At 45.1% G+C, this 20,906-nt stretch overlaps 1 protein-coding gene across 6 annotated transcripts in view; it reads left to right on the top strand.

The window, feature by feature from the left end:
- R3HCC1L (R3H domain and coiled-coil containing 1 like) overlaps nucleotides 1–20,906 on the top strand; it is a 201,581-nt gene that overhangs the window by 65,239 nt on the left and 115,436 nt on the right. Inside the window, exon 7 of one of the 6 annotated variants that reach the window (XM_063962298.1) lies at nucleotides 1,983–2,066. The exons of the other annotated variants lie outside the window; for them this stretch is intronic. Within the exon in view, the coding sequence (XP_063818368.1) occupies nucleotides 1,983–2,044 (62 nt within the window). The 3' untranslated portion in view covers nucleotides 2,045–2,066. Of the gene's footprint in view, nucleotides 1–1,982; nucleotides 2,067–20,906 lie in introns of those variants that run through there. 6 annotated transcript variants of the gene reach the window in all.

Below are 20,906 nucleotides of genomic sequence, written 5' to 3'. Positions count from 1 at the left end.
AAAACTGGGAAGCAAACTTCCTCAGCAGGCATAACCTCCACCCGGGAGAGTGGGGACTTCAGCGGGAAGTCTTCCACATGATTGTAAACCGTTGGGAAAAACCAAAGGTGGACATGATGGCGTCCCGCCTGAACAAAAAACTAGACAAATATTGCGCCAGGTCAAGGGACCCTCAGGCAATAGCGGTGGACGCTCTGGTAACACTGTGGGTGTACCAGTCAGGGTATGTGTTCCTTCCTATGCATCTCATACCAAAAGTACTGAGAATCATAAGAAGGAGATGAGTAAGAACGATACTCGTGGTTCCGGATGGGTCAAGAAGGACTTGGTACCCGGCATTTCAAGAGATGCTCACGGAAGAACCGTGGCCTCTACCTTTAAGAAAGGACCTGCTCCAGCAGGGGCCTTGTCTGTTCCAAGACTTACCGCGGCTGCGTTTGACGGCATGGCAGTTGAACGCCGGATCCTGAAAGGGCATTCCAGATGAAGTCATCCCTACCCTGGTCGAAGCCAGGAAGGATGTAACCGCAAAACATTTTCACCGCATTTGGCGAAAATATGTTGCGTGGTGTGAGGCCAAGAAGGTCCCTACAGAGGAATTCCAACTGGGTCGTTTCCTACATTTCCTGAAAACAGGACTGTCTATGGGCCTAAAATTAGGGTCCATTAAGGTTCAAATTTCGACCCTGTCAAATTTCTTCCAGAAAGAACTGGCTTCAGTGCCTGAAGTTCAGACGTTTGTAAAAGGGGTACTGCATATACAGCCTCCTTTTGTGCCCCCAGTGGCACCTTGGGATCTCAATGTTGTTTTGAGTTTCCTAAAGTCACATTGGTTTGATCCACTCACCACTGTGAAATTAAAATATTTCACATGGAAGGTGAAGATTCTATTAGCCCTGGCTTCAGCCAGGCGTGTGTCAGAATGGGCGGCTTTATCATATAAAAGCCCTTACTTAATTTTTCATTCTGACAGGGCAGAATTGAGGACTCGTCCTCAATTTCTCCTTAAGGTGTTTTCTGTTTTTCACATGAACCAACCTATTGTGGTACCTGCGGCTACTAGGGACTTGGAGGACTTCAAGTTACTTGACGTTGTCAGGGCCCTGAAAATATATGTTTCCAGGACGACTGGAGTCAGAAAATCTGACTCGCTGTTTAGCCTGTATGCACCCAACAAGATGGGTGTTCCTGCTTCTAAGCAGACGATTGCTCGCTGGATTTGTAGTACAATTCAGCTTGCACATTCTGTGGCAGGCTTGCCACAGCGAAAATCAGTAAAAGCCCATTACACAAGGAAGTGGACTCATCTTGGGCGGCTGCCCGAGGGGTCTCGGCTTTACAACTTTGCCGAGCTGCTACTTGGTCAGGGGCACACCCTGACTGAGGAGGACCTGGAGTTCTCTCATTCTGTGCTGCAGAGTCATCCGCACTCTCCCGCCCGTTTGGGAGCTTTGGTATAATCCCCATGGTCCTGACGGAGTCCCCAGCATCCACTTAGGACGTTAGAGAAAATAAGAATTTACTTACCGATAATTCTATTTCTCGTAGTCCGTAGTGGATGCTGGGCGCCCATCCCAAGTGCGGATTGTCTGCAATACTTGTACATAGTTATTGTTACAAAAATCGGGTTATTCTTGTTGTGAGCCATCTTTTCAGAGGCTCCTTCGTTGTTATCATACTGTTAACTGGGTTCAGATCACAGGTTGTACGGTGTGATTGGTGTGGCTGGTATGAGTCTTACCCGGGATTCAATATCCTTCCTTATTATGCACGCTCGTCCGTGCACAGTATCCTAACTGAGGCTTGGAGGAGGGTCATAGGGGGAGGAGCCAGTGCACACCACCTGATCCTAAAGCTTTTATTATTGTGCCCTGTCTCCTGCGGAGCCGCTAAACCCCATGGTCCTGACGGAGTCCCCAGCATCCACTACGGACTACGAGAAATAGAATTATCGGTAAGTAAATTCTTATTTTCCCTCACAGCTCCGTTGGAGGGAAGCTCCCCTGGCTCTCCCCTGCAGTCACTACACTACAGAAAGGGTTAAAAAAGAGAGGGGGGCACTAATTAGGCGCAGTATTAACAATACAGCAGCTATAAGGGGAAAAACACTTATATAAGGTTATCCCTGTATATATATAGCGCTTTGGTGTGTGCTGGCAAACTCTCCCTCTGTCTCCCCAAAGGGCTAGTGGGGTCCTGTCCCCTATCAGAGCATTCCCTGTGTGTGTGCTGTATGTCGGTACGTTTGTGTCGACATGTATGAGGAGAAAAATGATGTGGAGACGGAGCAGATTGCCTGTAATAGTGATGTCACCCCCTAGGGGGTCGACACCTGAGTGGATGAACTGTTGGAAGGAATTACGTGACAGTGTCAGCTCTGTATAAAAGACAGTGGTTGACATGAGACAGCCGGCTACTCAGCTTGTGCCTGTCCAGACGTCTCATAGGCCGTCAGGGGCTCTAAAGCGCCCGTTACCTCAGATGGCAGATATAGACGCCGACACGGATACTGACTCCAGTGTCGACGGTGAAGAGACAAATGTGACTTCCAGTAGGGCCACACGTTACATGATTGAGGCAATGAAAAATGTTTTACACATTTCTGATAATACGAGTACCACCAAAAAGGGGTATTATGTTCGGTGAGGAAAAACTACCTGTAGTTTTCCTGAATCTGAGAAATTAAATGAGGTGTGTGATGATGCGTGGTTTTCCCCCGATAACAACTGATCATTTCTAAAATGTTATTGGCATTATATCCTTTCCCGCCAGAGGTTAGGGTGCGTTGGGAAACACCCCCTAGGGTGGATAAAGCGCTCACACGCTTGTAAGGGCTCTACCCTCTCCTGAGATGGCCGCCCTTAAGGATCCTGCTGATAGAAAGCAGGAGGGTATCCTAAAATGTATTTACACACATACTGGTGTTATACTGCGACCAGCAATCGCCTCAGCCTGGATGTGCAGTGCTGGGTTGGCGTGGTCGGATTCCCTGACTGAAAATATTGATACCCTAGATAGGGACAGTATATTTTTGCCTATAGAGCATTTAAAAGATGCATTTCTATATATGCGTGATGCACAGCGGAATATTTGCCGACTGGCATCAAGTCTAAGTGCGTTGTCCATTTCTACCAGTAGAGGGTTATGGACACGTCAGTGGTCAGGTGATGCGTATTCCAAACGGCATTTGGAAGTATTGCCTTAATAAGGGGAGGAGTTATTTGGGGTCGGTCTTTCAGACCTGGTGGCCACGGCAACAGCTGGGAAATCCACGTTTGTACCCCAGGTCGCCTCTCAACATGAGAAGACGCCGTATTATCAGGCGCAGTCTTTTCGTGGACAAGCGGGCAAAATGTTCCTCATTTCTGCCCCGTGACAGAGGGAGAGGAAAAAGGCTGCAGAAATCAGCCAGTTCCCAGGAACAGAAACCCTCTCCCGCCTCTGCCAAGCCCTCAGTATGACGCTGGGGCTTTACAAGCAGAATCAGGCACGGTGGGGGGCCCGTCTCAGTGAATTTCAGCGCGCAGTGGGCTCACTCGCAAGTAGACCCCTGGATCCTTCAGGTGATATCTCAGGGGTACAAATTAGAATTCGAGACGTCTCCCCCTCGCCGTTTTCCTAAAGTCGGCTTTACCGATGTCTCCTTCTGACAGGGAGACAGTTTTGGAAGCCATTCACAAGCTGTATTCCCAGCAGGTGATAATCAAGGTACCCCTCCTGCAACAGGGAACGGGGTATTATTCCACACTGTTGTGGTACCGAAGCCGGACGGCTCGGTGAGACCGATTCTAAATCTAAAATCTTTGAACACTTACATACAGAGGTTCAAATTCAAGATTGAGTCACTCAGAGCAGTGATTGCGAACCTGGAAGAAGGGGACTACATGATGTCTCGGGACATCAAGGATGCTTACCTTCATGTCAAAATTTACCCTTCTCACCAAGGGTACCTCAGGTTTATGGTACAGAACTGTCACTATCAGTTCAGACGCTGCCGTATGGATGGTCCACGGCACCCCGGGTCTTTACCAAGGTAATGGCCGAAATGATGATATTCCTTCGAAGGAAGGGAATTTTAGTTATCCCTTACTTGGACGATTCCCTGATAAGGGTAAGATCCAGGGAACAGTTGGAGGTCGGTGTAGCACTATCTCAGGTAGTGTTGCGGCAGCACGATTGGATTCTCAATATTCCAAAATCGCAGCTGGTTCCGACGACTTGTCTTCTGTTCCTAGGGATGATCCTGGACACAGTCCAGAAAAAGGTGTTTCTCCCGGAGGGGAAAGCCAGGGAGTTATCCGAGCTAGTCAGGAACCTCCTAAAACCGAGCCAAGTCTCAGTGCATCAATGCACAAGGGTTCTGGGTAAAATGGTGGCTTCCTACAAAGCAATCCCATTCGGCAGATTCCACGCAAGAACTTTCCAGTGGGACCTGCTGGACAAATGGTCCGGGTCGCATCTTCAGATGCATCAGCGGATAACCCTGTCACCAAGGACAAGGGTGTCCCTCCTGTGGTGGTTGCAGAGTGCTCATCTTCTAGAGGGCCGCAGATTCGGCATTCAGGACTGGGTCCTGGTGACCACGGATGCCAGCCTGCGAGGCTGGGGAGCAGTCACACAGGGAAGGAATATCCAGGGCTTATGGTCAAGCCTGGAGACATCACTTCACATAAATATCCTGAAGCTAAGGGCCATTTACAATGCTCTAAGCTTAGCAAGACCTCTGCTTCAAGGTCAGCCGGTGTTGATCCAGTCGGACAACATCACGGCAGTCACCCACGTAAACAGACAGGGTGGCACAAGAAGCAGGAGGGCAATGGCAGAAGCTGCAAGGATTCTTTGCTGGGCGGAAAATCATGTGATAGCACTGTCGGCATTATTCATTCCGGGAGTGGACAACTGGGAAGCAGACTTCCTCAGCACGACCTCCACCCGGGAGAGTGGGGACTTCACCCAGAAGTCTTCCACATGATTATAAACCGTTGGGAAAAACTCGACAGGTATTGCGCCAGGTCAAGGGACCCTCAGGCAATAGCTGTAGACGCTCTGGTAACACCGTGGGTGTACCAGTCAGTGTATGTGTTCCCTCCTCTGCCTCTCATACCCAAGGTACTGAGATTGATAAGATGGAGAGGAGTAAGCACTATATTCGTGGCTCCGGATTGGCCAAGAAGGACTTGGTAACCGGAACTTCAAGAGATGCTCACGGAGGATCCGTGGCCTCTACCTCTAAGAAGGGACCTGCTCCAACAAGGACCCTGTCTGTTCCAAGACTTACCGCGGCTGCGTTTGACGGCATGGCGGTTGAACGCCGGATCCTGAAGGAAAAAAGGCATTCCGGATGAAGTCATCCCTATCCTGATCAAAGCCAGGAAGGATGTAACCGCAAAACATTATCACCGCATTTGGCGAAAATATGTTGCGTGGTGCGAGGCCAGTAAGGCCCGACGGAGGAAATTCAACTGGGTCGATTCCTACATTTCCTGCAAACAGGAGTGTCTATGGGCCTGAAATTGGGGTCCATTAAGGTTCAAATTTCGGCCCTGTCAATTTTCTTCCAAAAAGAACTAGCTTCAGTCCCTGAAGTTCAGACATTTGTAAAAGGGGTACTGCATATACAGCCTCCTTTTGTGCCTCCAGTGGCACTTTGGGATCTCAATGTAGTTTTTTGGGTAAAATATCTCACATGGAAAGTGGTCATGCCAGGCGCGTGTCAGAATTGGCGGCTTTATCCTGTAAAAGCCCTTATCTGATTTTCCATTCGGACAGGGCGGAATTGAGGACTCGTCCTCAGTTTCTCCCTAAGGTGGTTTCAGCGTTTCACCTGAACCAACCTATTGTGGTGCCTGCGGCTACTAGGGACTTGGAGGACTCCAAGTTGCTAGACGTTGTCAGGGCCCTGAAAATATATGTTTCCAGGACGGCTGGAGTCAGAAAATCTGACTCGCTGTTTATCCTGTATGCACCCAACAAGCTGGGTGCTCCTGCTTCTAAGCAGACTATTGCTCGTTGGATTTGTAGTACAATTCAGCTTGCACATTCTGTGGCAGGCCTGCCACAGCCAAAAATCTGTAAATGCCCACTCCACAAGGAAGGTGGGCTCATCTTGGGCGGCTGCCCGAGGGGTCTCTGCTTTACAACTTTGCCGAGCAGCTACTTGGTCAGGAGCAAATACGTTTGTAAAATTCTACAAAATTTATACCCTGGCTGAGGAGGACCAGGAGTTCTCTCAATTGGTGCTGCAGAGTCATCCGCACTCTCCCGCCCGTTTGGGAGCTTTGGTATAATCCCCATGGTCCTTACGGAGTCCCCAGCATCCACTTAGGACGTTAGAGAAAATAAGAATTTACTTACCGATAATTCTATTTCTCGTAGTCCGTAGTGGATGCTGGGCGCCCATCCCAAGTGCGGATTGTCTGCAATACTGGTACATAGTTATTGTTACCAAAAAATGGGGTTATTGCTGTAGTGAGCCATCTTTTCTAGAGGCTCCTCTGTTATCATGCTGTTAACTGGGTTCAGATCACAAGTTGTACGGTGTGATTGGTGTGGCTGGTATGAGTCTTACCCGGGATTCAAAATCCTTCTTTATTGTGTACGCTCGTCCGGGCACAGTATCCTAACTGAGGCTTGGAGGAGGGTCATAGGGGGAGGAGCCAGTGCACACCAGATAGTCCTAAAGCTTTCTTTAGATGTGCCCAGTCTCCTGCGGAGCCGCTATTCCCCATGGTCCTTACGGAGTCCCCAGCATCCACTACGGACTACGAGAAATAGAATTATCGGTAAGTAAATTCTTATTATATATATAATACTGCAAATTGAACACCGGCACTTGGATCTGTCCCTGTTCTGGGACTGTCTTTCTCAGGTGCCCTGTCCCTGTTATGAGACTGTCTTTCTCAGGTGCCCTCCTCCAGGGACTAAGCCCATATGGATACAAGCATACAATAACGAGGCGGCACTCAGAGTCTTTAAAACGGCAGAGACTTTGTATTAGTGCATATCAACGTTTCGGGGTCTCCCCCTTTATCAGTATTAGTGCAATACAACAATCTGCGTTTAAATAAGACTTACCCCCAGACGTCAGATATTGTATGCTTGTATATATGTATATATATATATATATATGTGTATGTGTGTATGTGTGTGTGTGTGTGTGTATATATATGTGTATATGTGTGTGTATATGTGTGTATGTATGTGTATATATATATATATATATATATATATATATATATATATATAAATAAAATAAGCGTTCCAGCAGATTGCCGGCACTCCCTATAGCGAACAGCTTGCCAAGGTGCCAGGCAGATAGAGATTACAAAATAGACAGAAGAACCTGCTGTTATTAAACACGAAACGTTGTTCAGGTGGAGCTTTGAGTTATTTTATTTAAGCCCATTGAGTGCCACCTTCTGTCTGTTTATATATATATATATATATATATATATATATATATATAGTAACACTGTAAGGGAACAAGGTGCCGTTTCGTGGGGTAAAGGGCAGCTATGCAGCAGCTGAGGAATCACACAAGTCCAGTGTGTGGTGTAACTGATAGAACAATGGTAGCTCCCTGCGCACCACCCCAGAGTAAATACACTGCAATCAACTCTGTATAATAATAAAAAATATTTTATTTAAATGTCTTAATTAGACCTATATATAGTACACTGTAATAACTGGCTCCTATATTATATATATATATATATATATATATATAAATATAAATTCTGATATGGATACTGCTGTTGTGGTTATATACAACCTAGTACCGGTACACAAAGATTGCAGCGTATTTACTGTGGGGTGGTGCGCAGGGAGCTACCATTGTTCTATCTGTATCTCCCCATTAAGCTGACGTAGTGCAGCCGTGCCCCCAGCTGCACCTCCCCCGCAGGTGTCCATCACACAGAAAGCGCAGTATAATTTTTTTCTTTTATCTACTGTGGTGTAACTGGCCACGACCAGTTTTATTAAACAGAAAACAAAACAAACATAAAAAGAAAATACCTTGCCTGTCCGGCACTAACTAAACATAAGACGTTCCTAACTATCACTAAACAAAAACAGAGTTCTCCAGTAAACACTGTATAGCTCACTTGTATAAGGAAGCTCCTCTCACAGAGATTCTGCAGTCTCTCCCCAGGCAATCTCCCCCACACTAATCAGGCTAGCAGCCCTAAAAGGCTCTTGCACAGCCGAAAGCCCTGATTAGCCCTCTGTGAGGCAAAAGACCCGAACTGGGCCCAATGTCTGGAACCTGCCCTATCTCTCTTTTAGGGCCCTTATCCAGCTTTTCCAATACACTGAAAAGGTTCTGACAAAACTAAACATCTTCCTAGAAGTTTTCATTTTTCTAATACATGTAAGATAAGAACCTGGGACAAACATACCTGCCCTAAAACACTATTCCAGTGTTCTTGTCACAATATATATAGATATATACACACACACACACACACACACACACACACACACACACACACACACACACACACACACAGTCAGGTCCATAAACGTTGGGACATCGACAATTCTCATATTTTGGGCTCTATACACCACCACAATGGATTTGAAATGAAACAGACAAGATGTGCTTTAACTGCAGACTTTCCGCTTTCATTTGAGGGTATTTACATCCAAATCAGGTGAGCGGTGTAGGACTTACAACGGTTTCTATATGTGCCTCCCACTTTTTAAGGGACCAAAAGTTATGGGACAATCGACTCAAAAGCTATTTCATGGACAGGAGTGGGCTATTCCCTCATTATTTCATCATCAATTAAGCAGGTAAAAGGTCTGGAGTAGATTCCAGGTGTGACATTTGCATTTGGAATCTGTTGCTGTCGACTCTCAATATGAGATCCAAAGAGCTGCCACTATCAGTGAAGCAAGCCATCATTAGGCTGAAAAATCAAAACAAACCCATCAGAGAGATAGCCAGAACATTAGGCTGGCCAAATCAACTGTTTGGAACATTCTTAAAAAGAAAGAACGCACCGGAGAGCTCAGCAACATCGGAAGACGACGGAAAACAACTGTGGTGGATGACAGAAGAATTATTTCCCTGGTGAAGAAAATCCCCTTCATAACAGTTGCCCAGATCAAGAACACTCTCCATGGAGTAGGTGTATGTGTGTCAAAGTCAACAATCAAGAGAAGACTTCACAAGAGTGAATATAGAGGGTTCACCACAAGATGTAAACCATTGGTGAGCCACAAAAACAGGAAGTCCAGATTAGAGCTTGCCAAACAACATCTAAAAAAGCCTTTACAGTTCTGGAACAACATCCTATGGACAGATGAGACAAAGATCAACTTGTACCAGAGTGATGGGAAGAGAAGAGTATGGAGAAGGAAAGGAACTGCTCATGATCCAAAACATACCACCTCATCAGTGAAGCGTGGTGGTGGTAGTGTCATGGCGTGGGCGTGTATGGCTGCCAGTGGAACTGGTTCCCTTGTATTTATTGATAATGTGATTGCTGACAAAAGCAGCAGGATGGATTCTGAAGTGTTTCGGGCAATATCTGCTCATATTCAGTCAAATGCTTCAGAACTCATTGGACGGTGCTTCACAGTACAGATGCACAATGACCCGAAGCATACTGCGAAAGCAACCAAAGAGTTTTTTAAGGCAAATAAGTGGAATGTTATGGAATGGCCAAGTCAGTCACCTGACCTGAATCCGATTGAGCATGCATTTCACTTGATGAAGACAAAACTGAAGGGAAAATGCCCCAAGAACAAGCAGGAACTGAAGACATTTGCAGTAGAGGCCTGGCAGAGCATCACCAGGGATGAAACCCAGAGTCTGGTGATGTCTATGCGTTCCAGACTTCAGGCTGTAATTGACTGCAAAAGATTTGCAACAAAGTTTTAAAAAGTGAAAGTTTAATTTAGGATTGTTTAGTTTGTCCCATTACTTTTGGTCCCTTAAAAAGTGGGAGGCACATATAGAAACCGTTGTAATTCCTACACCGTTCACCTGATTTGGATGTAAATACCCTTAAATTAAAGCGGAAATTCTGCTGTTAAAGCACATCTTGTTTGTTTCATTTCAAATCCATTGTGGTGGTGTATAGAGACCAAAATATGAGAATTGTGTCGATGTCCCAATATTTATAGACCTGACTGTATATACTGTATGCAGAATTCGATTTATACGTGCACGATGGTGCATTGGAGGCTAACTGACTTATACCCCTTTTAGACTGCCAGCTTTTAACACGTGTTATTGCTCATGAGCGCGCATAACCCGTGTTTCTGTGCCCTCTGAAAGAGCCCACTTGGAATAATCCGGGTTGAGCGACCCCGTATTGCTACTCTGGTAGCGAGCAGGGTTGACACGTGTTCAGGTTCTCTGTGCTGTGTTATCGGGAAGCCGAGTCGACGCAACCTGTTTCCCATTCACTCTGTGTGGACGGCCAGCGCTTGGAGATCATGTGATCTCTAAGCGCCGTCACTGCTGACGTCACCAACCCCGGCAATATGCTGGTTTGGGGACAGTGGCAGCGAGGGGCCTGAGGCGGTGTGAAAGGGAGCTTGTAGGGAGGAATAAGTAAACTCTTTAAAAATTAGGAAGATATTGCTCTATCCAGCACAGGGGTAAATTTACTAAGATGGGAGTTCTATTTAAGATGGGATGTTGCCTATAGTGACCAATCAGATTCTACTTCTCATTTATCTAGCACCTTCTAGAAGATAATACCTGGAATCTGATTGGTTGCTATGAGCAACATCCCATCTTAAATAGAACTCCCATCTTAGTAAATTTACCCCACAGTGTCTGTAATAGGCAATTGTGTACTTATTATTGTAGCAGGACTGCAGTATTGATCATTAGTGGCTGATCCTGTCGAAACACATTGAGCCTGGGTCATACACAAAGCTGATATTTATCAACTGCGCACGCATCTACGTCACTATAAAGTCGCACAGCTGACAGAAAATCTGCACCTAGTATGTGGCAGGTGCAAGTTTCGATGGTGCGTCCAATGATAGCTTGTAAAGACGCACCAAACGGGATTGTTGCATCTAAAAACACACAAAGTGTACGTCTCCGTCCTTCCGCTTGTGCACCAGGGGAAGGGCGGATACTAGCATTAGTATAAAGTCGCCAACGCGACTCCGGTGAAAGACACTAATGCACTCGCAGTAGTGTGCGTCTGAGAATCAGCCCCAACGTCTAGCTGCAGTGTAAAGGCCACCACTTTACCTTCTACTTTCCTGGCTGCCTTTCTCTTTGTAAGGTGTACTTCATACAAGGAGATAATGCTGCACAGTTTGGTTGCTTAATGTGAACCTGTTGTCTGTATTGAGCCAATGTGCAATTCATCAGCTTGCTAGGAACAGATTCCATCTCTGAGGCATGGAGTGACTAATATTCATGAGACCCAACATCAATATTCATCAAGAAATGCTCCATAGTGAACGGAATATTAGTTAAGCCACACAATGTCTGCTTTCCATGTATGCAGGTGATGGGTCTACTTCAAATGTTCTTGTTTTTTTTTTTTTATCTGATAGCCCTATGTGTACAGTATTAATTATTATTATTTTATTTATTACCCTTTATTTAAATAGCGCATACATCAGGGTTGGCTGCAGTGTTTAACACAGACCCTCGACCGGTAGTGACACCCAGCAGCAACCAATAAGAATCAGGCTGATTCTTATTGGCTGGCTGCAGCTGTCACATGTGACTACAATAGCCAGTAAGAATCATGCTGATCCTTATTGGCTGAGGGAATCATGCTGATCCTTATTGGCTGAGGGAATCATGCTGATCCTTATTGGCTGAGGGAATCATGCTGATCCTTATTGGCTGAGGGAATCATGCTGATCCTTATTGGCTGAGGGAATCATGCTGATCCTTATTGGCTGAGGGAATCATGCTGATCCTTATTGGCTGAGGGAATCATGCTGATCCTTATTGGCTGAGGGAATCCTGCTGATACTTATGCGCCAAGTACTTGACAAAACAAAGTTATCCTTTATTGCAGACTATTTCTCTCCCTGAGACTTTTGACTACAGAGACATTTTGTACTAGAGTCTATGCTGATCTGTTCTTATCATCCCTTTGTGATCTGAATGTAGGAACATCTTGTATATTTTTACCCTAAAGCAAATACTAAATCAGCCAATTTAAGGATGTATAATATACATAATCTGTAACGTCTCTGGACAGAAGCTGAATTCAGCATATACATAACATTAACAAGATTCCTCAACAGTATTCAATCGGTTATCTCCTCCACATAAGTTTCAATATATATTACAGGGCGTGTATCAACGGGTTCACTACGATATGCCGGCGGGCGGGCTCCCGGCGACCAGCATACCGGCGCCGGGAGCCCGACCGCCGGCTTACCGACAGTGTGGCAAGCGCAAATGAGTCCCTTGCGGGCTCGCTGCGCTCGCCACGCTACAGGCACGGTGGCCACGCTATTTTTTTCTCCCTCCAGGGGGGTCGTGGACCCCCACGAGGGAGAATAAGTGTCGGTATGCCGGCTGTCGGGATCCCGGCACCGGTATACTGTGCGCCGGGATCCCGTCAGTCGGCATACTGAAGACCACCCGTATCAACAAATCTGGTAGGGAAGACTTATAGCTGTATATCAGAATAAATAATCTGTATACTGAAGTGTGGGCTTCTGTCCATTCATCTGCTTATCGCCTTTACTCAAGCTGCTTTGCCGAAGGAGTTCCAAAACTATCTCAAAAGTCATTCAACTTATGTTAAAATGAAGACCTATAACATATACTGCCGTATTCATCTTTCATCATTATCTTTCACTTGTAATCCATGTTTCATTGCTCTGAGTCACATTCTGCCTTATCACAAGAGGGCTTCATCCTATTAGAAGAGGCTCAATCCGCCAGTGAATCCTAATGTCGCTGAGTGATGTATCGTATATGAATTTATTGGAAATGCCTTTATGCCAAGTTCCCAGGCGGTTCACCCGCGACACCGCAAGTAGCACACCTGTCAGTATGTACTCTCCTAAAGAGATATGGCTTCAACTTTATGTACCCGTCAAATAATCCAAGCTAATGGTGGTGTCTGAAATCAGTGCGAATGGTGTGCGCAGTGCACCCAGGCCCCTGTGTCAAGACGGCGGCCCACCCCACACATCCTGATTTTACTGCTGGCGCAGTTGTCACAGTACAGTCTTCAGAAATATGGCGTATGAAGAAATCACCCCAAAAAATGGCACGAGCACCATTTTCCTGGAGGTATTGTACGTGTGCGGTAGACTCTGGCATAGAATAGTCAGCATTTATTTTTATTTTTTTAGAGTGGGGGGAGGGGTGCAGAGAGATTAACATAGAAACATAGAATTTGACGGCAGATAAGAACCACTTGGCCCATCTAGTCTGGCCATTTTTTTTATCCTTTAGGTAATCGCAACCCTTTAGATTCCCCTCCTTTCATAAAATGCTCCTGAACTGAGTCTATTGCCTACTACAATACTGGGCCATATATTCCATTCATTTATTTTGTGGTCTTGACACTGTTATGTGCTTGTAGCACATGTAATTGTTACCAGCTACAGTGTTACCATTTACTGACTGCCAGTCTCCTTCGCTTACGGGCAGCTCGTTGGCATTACCACTCACAGAATAGGGAGTGATTCCAACCAAGGCTCTATAGTATATGCGGGGGATATTTTATGGATATAAGGGACCCTAGTCTATAGAATAAGATTGTTAGAGCCATTGGAGTAAGGACTGAAGGTGACCGATTAAACATTCTCTTTGAAGCGCTACATTATATGTTGACGCTATGTAATAAAGGTTAATAATAAAAAATAATGACCTTTCTCGTATGCCTCATTGACTGAGAGCTAATATATTTCCATGGCAATACTCAGTGCTGTTTGCAGGAATTAGGTGTTCTAAACCTAAAGCAGCGCTGCTGTAGAATACGCCACGGCTGCTATACGGTCAGCGACGGGTCATATGAAATACATCCAAGTGATAGCAATGAACTATACGTCATAAATTGGAGCTACATGGTCATACATCATAGATAGGAGCTACTGTATATTGGCATACTAGTGATTGACTTTTATGAACACAACAATACTTCTGCCACCAAGGATACGTATGACCGCATAACTTACCCTACCATACCCTACTAAAACAATTTACAGTATAGCTCGGGTTCTACTTTTGCAAGAGTTTAAAGCATTACCTAAAGCGATCTTCTCAACGACCCCTTATGGTTTAGTGTCAAGGCAAGGAACTTGTGTCACGCAGAAGTCAGACGTCTTGGTATAACCAAACACTGGTCTTTGCAAGACATTCTGGTAACAGATTTTCTAATCCATTATTCCTCTTCAGGGGAACCGACTTCTGGGAAATGCCGTAACACAGCAGCCAGTCTGCAGTCACTGCGCTTGCTGGAGAATGTTACAGGGGTCTGCTGCTGAGATAAATACTGAGAATGGAAATTCTGTCCCCACACTCTGCATTGTCATGCCGTAAGAAACACAGTGGGTACAATTAAGAAGGGATGTTATGTAAATGGTTCTTGCAAGAAGTCTGTTTCCCTACATTGTATTGGTTTATTGGCAGGTTGGTCCTACAGAGCAGCTCCCTAAAGTGTGAAACTGTATCCGACCAGGATCTTTCATATGGTGAATGGGACACCTTTTATAATGGAACAGCCGATGTATCGGACTATAGGGGAGATGGATCAAACCGTGGAGGGGTCATTTCAAAGACTGCAAAAAAAAAAGACAAGTGAATTTGGTTGCTTTGCACAATTTCTCCACTTGATCTCTCTCCAAGGTTTGATACATCTCCCCCTGCGCCCTCTCCTTCCGTTCGCCTTCTGGTGTGATCATTACCATCCATACAAAACCAGTAGCTGCTGTAGAGCCTTATGATTTGGTCAGATGTAGACCTAGCTGCTTTGTGCTCCAGTTGAGCCGCTGTAGAGGCACCTTTCCAGTTGTTATTGTTTTGGGGAAGCATCAATATTTAAATTAATTAGACATTTTGTAACAGAACATCATATTGCTTCCTTTCATAATATTCCCAGAAAGCAATTAAAGGACAAGATTTAATATATGTTTAGAAGTACGGGGTGCAAGGTGTATTCCAGACCACTCTTGGTATTCAGTGTAATATATTTTCTTGCCAATGCTACATCATGCCAGCTTAAGCTTATTGCTGGTTTAATCATTCGTTATGTCTAGAAAACGTTCCGCATCAGTGCATTTCCCTTAAATGACTATTTCAAAGAACAAATAGTGATTATCATGTTATTATATTACATTTCAGCTACGGAACGAGTACATTAGAGTGACGGAAATGACATCTAAGGTCACAAGGAGCAGATACTAGAAACTTGGGAATCTTAACCACTCTCTGTTACTTTCAGTATATCTGCGCTACTGCCTACATGGTGTAATTAGATAATATCCTCCCTCCCCTTGCCAGAGCCATGTGGGGCCCTGCTGGTTCCTTAGCTGAATATGTTCTGTAAGTGCATGAGTCGTACCTATGAACAGTTGGAACGTTTAGAATCAGGTTGGGGCCGGGCCCGTATCATGGTGGGCGTGGCTGCACTCCCCACCTGCGTTTTTAGAATGTTAGTTGAAACTATGGGGCAGATGTAACGATGAGTGATATTATAATTGTCACTCGTTTCTAACCTTAAATGGTGCTCCAACCAATCCGCTCCGGTCATGTGTTTGTAAAGTGCATTTCAACAGAGGGAAAAAAAAACTTCACACTAACCCTAAATATGCAAAAAAAAAAAAAACACATGTCAACCATTTTTGTGTCAACCGTTCTCATGCCGACCTTTTGACCCTGTCAATTTTTTACCAGTGTCTTGACTTTTGTCTGTCTACCATATGGGGTCGACTTAATACATGTAGATCTTGTATACCACACCCCTTCAAAAAATATTCCTCTCTTGATATATATATTTCAGTATCCCATGTGACGGGTGTAGTATTTCATGTCGACATGTTCATTATATCCCCGTTGACAATGCCGAACCATCAACACCGCTGTGCGTCTATGACTTTCTGTAACCCTAACACTAATGGAAATGTCAACATTATGACAATGTTCCAGTGACAATGATGTCAGCATTTTAACCGTGTTGACGGTCTGCTGTCAACATTGTGAAAGTCGCCGTTCAGGTCATAGACAATAGACATGCTGACTAAATACCCCTGTGACGAGCTTGGACGTAACATTTCTTAATGTAGAAGGTAGAAAAAAATTGCCCATGAGGCTTAAGGACGATTTCGGGCATTTGGCCCGATATATCGGGTGAAATCAGGCATGTTGGAGGTGTTTCCGATCCTATGCACGTTCCCGTGAGCATCGGATGCTCCAGATTGAATGTGCTGCACATTCAATCATGTCCGACCCCGCAGGCGTGGCTGGGATCGCCCAGGATACATCGTATGCAAAACGACAGCATACAATGTATCTTGGGCAATACCGGACTGCCGGGGTGATCGCCTGCGACATGTCAGACGGACATGTTGCGTAAGTGTATGGGGCCCTTTACAGTTCAATACAGCATTAGTGTTTTTATTTTGTTCAGTATCAAATTGTTATTTTTCTATTTGGAAAGCTCAGATATAACTCATCCAAGGCTTATGTTGCTGTGTGCATGTGTCCGTACTGATCTTGCAGTGATTACTAGGCTATTGTACAATGCAACCAGTAATTAGTTTGTCAGGGAAGGAGGTAAGGACCTCGGAAGCTACATACGGAGCCGGGAAAGTTTTCCAGAGTTCCTGAGGTCATTTACTTCATTAAACAATCATAATAGACGTGTGCCTGGCCTTGCGTGGTTACTTAGAACATGACATCGCTTCTCCGCTAGCCAGAGACAGTCCATGTAATGTCTAAGCTTTTAGCAGCATTTTAAGCAACGGGAAATCTCACGCCGAGGAAGTAGCAGCAATTCTCCAGGGGCCGCGCCATTTGTGAACTTTCCTCATTTTCTCTCTGTCAGAAACTAAAGCTGCTTGAGTGGAACAGTGATCTTGACCTGTCTGTGTCCCGTGCTCGGGGAACGCAGAACTTGTCTTTCCTAACAAGCTCGTCTATTCTCAGGCCGTCTGCGGAGCCATCTCTGAGGCAGAATCTCTGTGTTGTCACAGAGGTGTCATATGAACATAGGGTGACTTTACAAAGTTGGTGCTTCTCGTAAAGTTCCGAAAACATTATTTTTTTATATATATATTTTTTTTAAGTATTATTTGATCACAGGAACAAGACCCAGAGATGGTTTTTAAAACTAAATGTAGAAGTCAATTAGGGTGGAATCTGGCGTCCTGTGGAATGAACCATTACACCGCTCGCCAATTCACACGTACCTCACTAATGTCAAGTGGATTTAATGTCTGCATTACCTCTTATTACACGGCTGAACGACTGTAGCTGTTACATTGTACTACAGATTATTCCTCTCATTCTGTAGCCTGTGGCTCACCGCTATACAACGTGTCCCACCTGTATGACGATTTTCTATAAGCTTGAATGATAGCACTGGTGACCACATCGGTTTTGCTTGATTGGCTGTAATTTTTGAGATTCATGGACGTGTAACTGTCAACTTTCTGCTGGTTGGGAGGCCGATCACTAATATACAGAAGGGGAATGTTCCAGAATGATCGCAGAGTAAACACCTAGAATATTTGTGTTTCTCAGCTTCTGGAATGTTCCGGTAGATTCCCATATGCATGCGTTATGGCTATGTTCCTTATTAATTGTTGGTAGCCATTATCTCAAGAACTAAAGCCAATTTCATTTTTGAATTCACCAACCACAAAATAGCCTAAATTTGTTAAAATATCCCTGGCAACTAAACAAAAAAAAATTTCTGCTGTTGGGCTGTGTAATACACCTCTTCTATGTCACTTCATGAAATACTTCTTTAAAAGAGTGTGATTCCAGGTCATCCTAAAGTGGAACATATGGGCAAGAAGTGGATTCAAATTTGAGAAAACTGCTGCAAATGTCAAATCTTTGCACCTTCATCACTAACCCCCTATCCCATGCCGATCCAATAATTGGAAGTAAATTCCGTTTAAACTGCCTGTCAGGTATTGATTTCAGATGAATTGATGTAAGGAGTCCCCCTGATCTTCTCTCCTGAAGTATAGATCCTGATAAGTTTTTGAACATTTTTTTTTTGTATGAATCTGCTACAAATTAATGACTTCACACCTGTTGACTTAGTCAGATGACTTCTTTACTCATATCAAATGTTATAACAGCACTTTTGTAGACAAGAGATGGCTTACTGATGGACTGCAGGCTTACTAGATATGCCCCACCAGCCCTACCTATCCTCCGGCTGCTAGTCGGCATCTGAAGCCACGCCCAGTGGAACCCACAATTCTTTTATCCGTCACACACTCCAGAGCAGTCACACCCATGTAGTGCAGCTGTGTGTAAAACCTTTCCTGTAGAAGACAGCAGGTAGCGAGTCCTGTTCTGGACATTAGAACGTGGCAATGTACCCTCTTTACCACAATATGTAGAGTTGTATTTTGCTAGCAATATATTAATATAGGTGAGTAATGCTGTCTTTGGTCTATTCCATGAAAATATGGATATACTGTAGAGCCTAAAACGTAAAAGTCGACACAGATTGATGTTCTTTATTAGCAAAATAAGTGCACTTTTGCTTATTGAGTAAAATAATTTTGATTTGTGCTCTAGTACTTCATATAAGGGCTCTTTAAACTATCAGTATTCACTGAATGATAATATTATGGGCAGGCTTTCATTCAATTGCATATAAAGCGATGAAAATGTAGGTGTTTGATTCAGTTTTTGAGATATTAGGGGAATTCAATTATGTGCCGGACGGATTCGCCCAGCCGCCCAACACTGCCACACTTTACAGCTGCGGGGATCTCGCTCAAAAGTTCTTGCTACCCCATAGGGTAGTAAGCACTTTTAGTTGAATCTGACATTTTGCCGGCTTGGTGAAGGAGACAAATTGGGCTGCTATTGGCGGCATTTAAACGCCGCTGCAATAGCTATTCTTCTACTTCACCCACAATTGAATTCCCCCCATTACCTCAAAATTCAGTTTTATATTAAAGTTTTTAAATACAAGCTCATTTTTAAAAGGAGATGATTCTAAAAAAAATTCCAGGATTTAATTTGCGGTAACTGAATCACATTACAGTTGTGTCCTCCTCGTACAAGTACCCTCAATACGCCATATGACACTAGACACCTGGCGCAAGTGAGCCGCCAACTCCCGTGCGACTAGAAGGGTCACAAGGTATACTTGTTGCTAGGAGAGGGGATGTTTGGCACGACTGCATCATTAATGTATGTACAGTAGGTTGCTTCTTTGATCAGGAAGTAAATCTATAGAGGGGATCGATATGGCTGTGATCACAATGCCGACAGCGGCGAGGTAAGTATTCCTGAATACACGTATCATGACTGGTGATTCTGTTACGGACTTTGAAAGTAGGCTGATTTATCAAGGATAACTTACACAAGACGGCACTTACACTGCTTTGATAGTATTTTATGTGGGGATTATTGTGGGCTGTTGGGTTATGGCTTGCTCACATTAGTGGTGTCGGTTTAGGATGAATAGAGTTTATCACTGTTAGGGAGGCCAATTCCGGGCCATTTTCTCTTACGTCCTAGAGGATGCTGGGGACTCCGTAAGGAACTTGGGGATAGACGGGCTCCGCAGGAGACATGGGCACTAAAAAAGAACTTTAGGTATGGGTGTGCACTGGCTCCTCCCTCTGTGCCCCTCCTCCAGACCTCAGTTTAATACTGTGCTCAGAGGAGACTGGGTGCATTACAGGAGCTCTCCTGAGTTTCCTGAAAAGAAAGTAATTTTGTTATGTTTTTTATTTTCTGGGAGCCTGCTGGCAACAGACTCCCTGCATCGAGGGACTGAGGGGAGAGAAACAGACCTACTTTAATGCTAGGCTCTGTTTCTTAGGCTACTGGATACCATTAGCTCCAGAGGGAACGGAACGCAGGTCTCGCCCTCGCCGTTCGTCCCGGAGCCGCGCCGCCGTCCTCCTCGCAGAGCCGGAAGATAGAAGCCGGGTGAGTATGTGAAGAAAGAAGACTTCAGAGGCGGTAGAAGACTTCGGATCTTCACATTGCTCCCACACAACACACACATGGCAGGCACTGTAAGGGTGCAGGGCGAAGGGGGGGCGCCCTATGCAGCAATAGAAACCTCCGATCTGGCTAAAAACAATATATACAGGCTCCTCACTGTATATAAGAGATCCCCCGCCAGTTTTTTAATAATTTCAGCGGGACCGAAGCCCGCTGCTGAGGGGGCGGAGCTTGTTCCTCAGCACTCACCAGCGTCATTTTCTCCACAGCACACCGCTGAGAGGAAGCTCCCCGGACTCTCCCCTGCTTACCACGGTGAAAGAGGGTTTTAAAGAAGGGGGGGGGCACATAATTTGGCGCAGATATATGATAATAGCGCTATCTGGGTAAACATATTGTTTTTTTTCCTGGGTCATTAGCGCTGGGTGTGCGCTGGCATACTCTCTCTCTGTCTCTCCAAAGGGCCTTGTGGGGGAACTGTCTTCAGATAAGAGGATTCCCTGAGTGTGTGGTGTGTCGGTACGCGTGTGTCGGCATGTCTGAGGTAGAAGGCTCTCCTAGGGAGGAGGTGGAGCAAATGAGTATGGTGTCTACGTCTGCAACACCAACACCTGACTGGTTGGATATGTGGAATGTTTTAAGTGCTAATGTGAATTTATTGCACAAAAGGTTGGACAAAGCTGAGTCCAGGGAATGTACAGGGAGTCGAGCCCTGTCTGCCCCTATGTCGCAGGGACCTTCGGGGTCTCAAAAGCGCCCACTATCCCAAATAGTAGACACTAATACCGTCACGGATTCT

Source organism: Pseudophryne corroboree, chromosome 3, assembly GCF_028390025.1.
Source record: "Pseudophryne corroboree isolate aPseCor3 chromosome 3, aPseCor3.hap2, whole genome shotgun sequence".
Taxonomy (NCBI): Eukaryota; Metazoa; Chordata; class Amphibia; order Anura; family Myobatrachidae; genus Pseudophryne; species Pseudophryne corroboree.
This window is presented reverse-complemented; position numbering and strand designations above follow the sequence as displayed.